Source organism: Myotis brandtii, unplaced genomic scaffold (assembly GCF_000412655.1).
Source record: "Myotis brandtii unplaced genomic scaffold, ASM41265v1 scaffold163, whole genome shotgun sequence".
Taxonomy (NCBI): Eukaryota; Metazoa; Chordata; class Mammalia; order Chiroptera; family Vespertilionidae; genus Myotis; species Myotis brandtii.
Genome location: NW_005355962.1, coordinates 767,097 through 768,965, shown reverse-complemented (window position 1 = coordinate 768,965; position 1,869 = coordinate 767,097). Strand labels below are relative to the sequence as shown.

Here is a 1,869-nt window from a genome sequence, read left to right as displayed (position 1 = left end):
GATGGTTAATTTGCATCTTTCTCTTTTATTAGTGTAGATGTCCTGTTTAAGAAATCTTTCCCTATGCCAATATAATGAAGTATTCTCTTATGTTTTCTCCTAGAAGCCTTATTGTACTACCTTTCACAGTGGAATCTTTAATCACTGATCAAATTACTTTTTGTCTATAGTGTCACAGTTCATTTATTTTCCCCTAAAGATACCCACCATCTATAGCACTGTTCACTGATAAGACTATCCCTTCCCACAAGATTGCAGTGGTATTGTGTCCATAAGTCAGGAGACTATCTTTTACATGAGTCTGTTTCTTGACTCTATTATGTCCCATTGTTCCATTTTATCCTTGGGAAATACTACTGTCTTAATTCCTGGAACGTTATAGTAATCCTGAGCTGGGAAACATTTTAATGCATACATTTTTGTAGAACTTTCTGAGTTATTCTTGTAAGAGAGACAAATGCCAAAAATTAACTATTTCAAGTCTTACATGGCATCATCCATCAATTTTGAAGATCAATTCCTTAATCAGTAAAATGAAAAACAGTTTTCACCACATAGGTTTACAAAACTTATATGATCTCTTATGTTAATTGCAGGAGCCTTTTGAACTCCAGATGAGAATGCCTTACCTGGGTAAGGTAAATGGTATCTTTGAATTCACGTAATGGATCTGTGCTATGCGGGAGTTTGAAATGAAGTCCAGCCTGAAAAAGCATTTGTTCATTACCATTTTCATGATGCTGTCGATGACTTGAAAAGCTGCTGTTGTAAAACCAGTCCACTTTAGATGAAACCTTTTGAGTAAAGAATAAGAGGTACAAATTGAGAAATCAGGAGTACTTTTCTACACATTTCTGATAAACTCTATACACTGGAATAATATTACAGATGTTTTTTACATCACATTTGTTGGTGGTGAAAGACCAGCCTTGTACAAAATTGAATCACAAAACCAGGATTTGGTACCTATACCCTTCCTTATTCAAACCTAGGAAATTACAATGTGATATTTCCATTGAAGGTCCTATCAAAGTATTGTTCCTTTTATAAACATTAGTTATGTGTATTTTTTACCTAAAAAAATTTAATCCTCACATGAGGATATGTTTTTATTGATTTTAGGGATAGAGAGAGAGAGAGAGAGAGAGAGAGAGAGAGAGAGAAACATCCACGTGAGAGTGAAGCATCGATTGGTTGTCTCTCACACACACCCTAACTGGGGATCAAACCTGCAACCTGGGTATGTGCCCTGACCCAGAATCAAACACACAACCTTTCGATGTATGGGATGACGCTCCAACCAATTGAGTCACACTGGCCACGGCTAGTTATGTGTATTTTTAAATGTCATTTTATCTACTTAAGTAAGCAAATTGTCAAAACTGAATAATGAACTGAAATCAACATTTTGTTAAAACTGTCAATTCTTTAACAGGAATGAAATATCACTATTAAGATGGCAAATGCTTTAGCACTTGCTCATCTGTTTCTCAGTGATTACTAAATATATTTGAAATGTTTAATTTTGGTCAATCGAGCTAATCAATGATTCTCTCTCATCATTGATGTTTCTATGTCTCTCTCCCTTCTTTTCTCTCAAATCAATAAAAAAAAGAATAAAATAAAAATCAAAGTTATTAGAAGTGGAAACTAGAAAAAATAAAGGAAACCATACAAGTTCTGGGTCAGGAAGGACTTTCTCAGCTTAAACATTGTGTAAAAGAGGAGTAAGGAAAAGCTTGCTTTGACTTTGTTGGACAGTTGTATATAATTTAAAAAGTTGGGCCCTAGCTGGTCTGGCTCAGTGGATAGAGCGTCAGCCTGCGGGCTGAAGGGTCTTGGGTTTGATTTCTTTTTTTTTTTTTTTTT

The 1,869-nt window shown here is 34.9% G+C and overlaps 1 protein-coding gene across 1 annotated transcript in view; it reads right to left on the bottom strand.

Annotated features, from left to right (window-relative positions):
• The window catches only part of MANBA (mannosidase, beta A, lysosomal), a gene marked incomplete at its 5' end in the record, with an annotated part of 117,379 nt that overhangs the window by 23,931 nt on the left and 91,579 nt on the right, over nt 1-1,869 (bottom strand). The window contains one exon of the mRNA XM_005862299.2: nt 630-794. Within this exon, the coding sequence (XP_005862361.1) occupies nt 630-794 (165 nt within the window). The remainder of the gene's footprint in view (nt 1-629; nt 795-1,869) is intronic.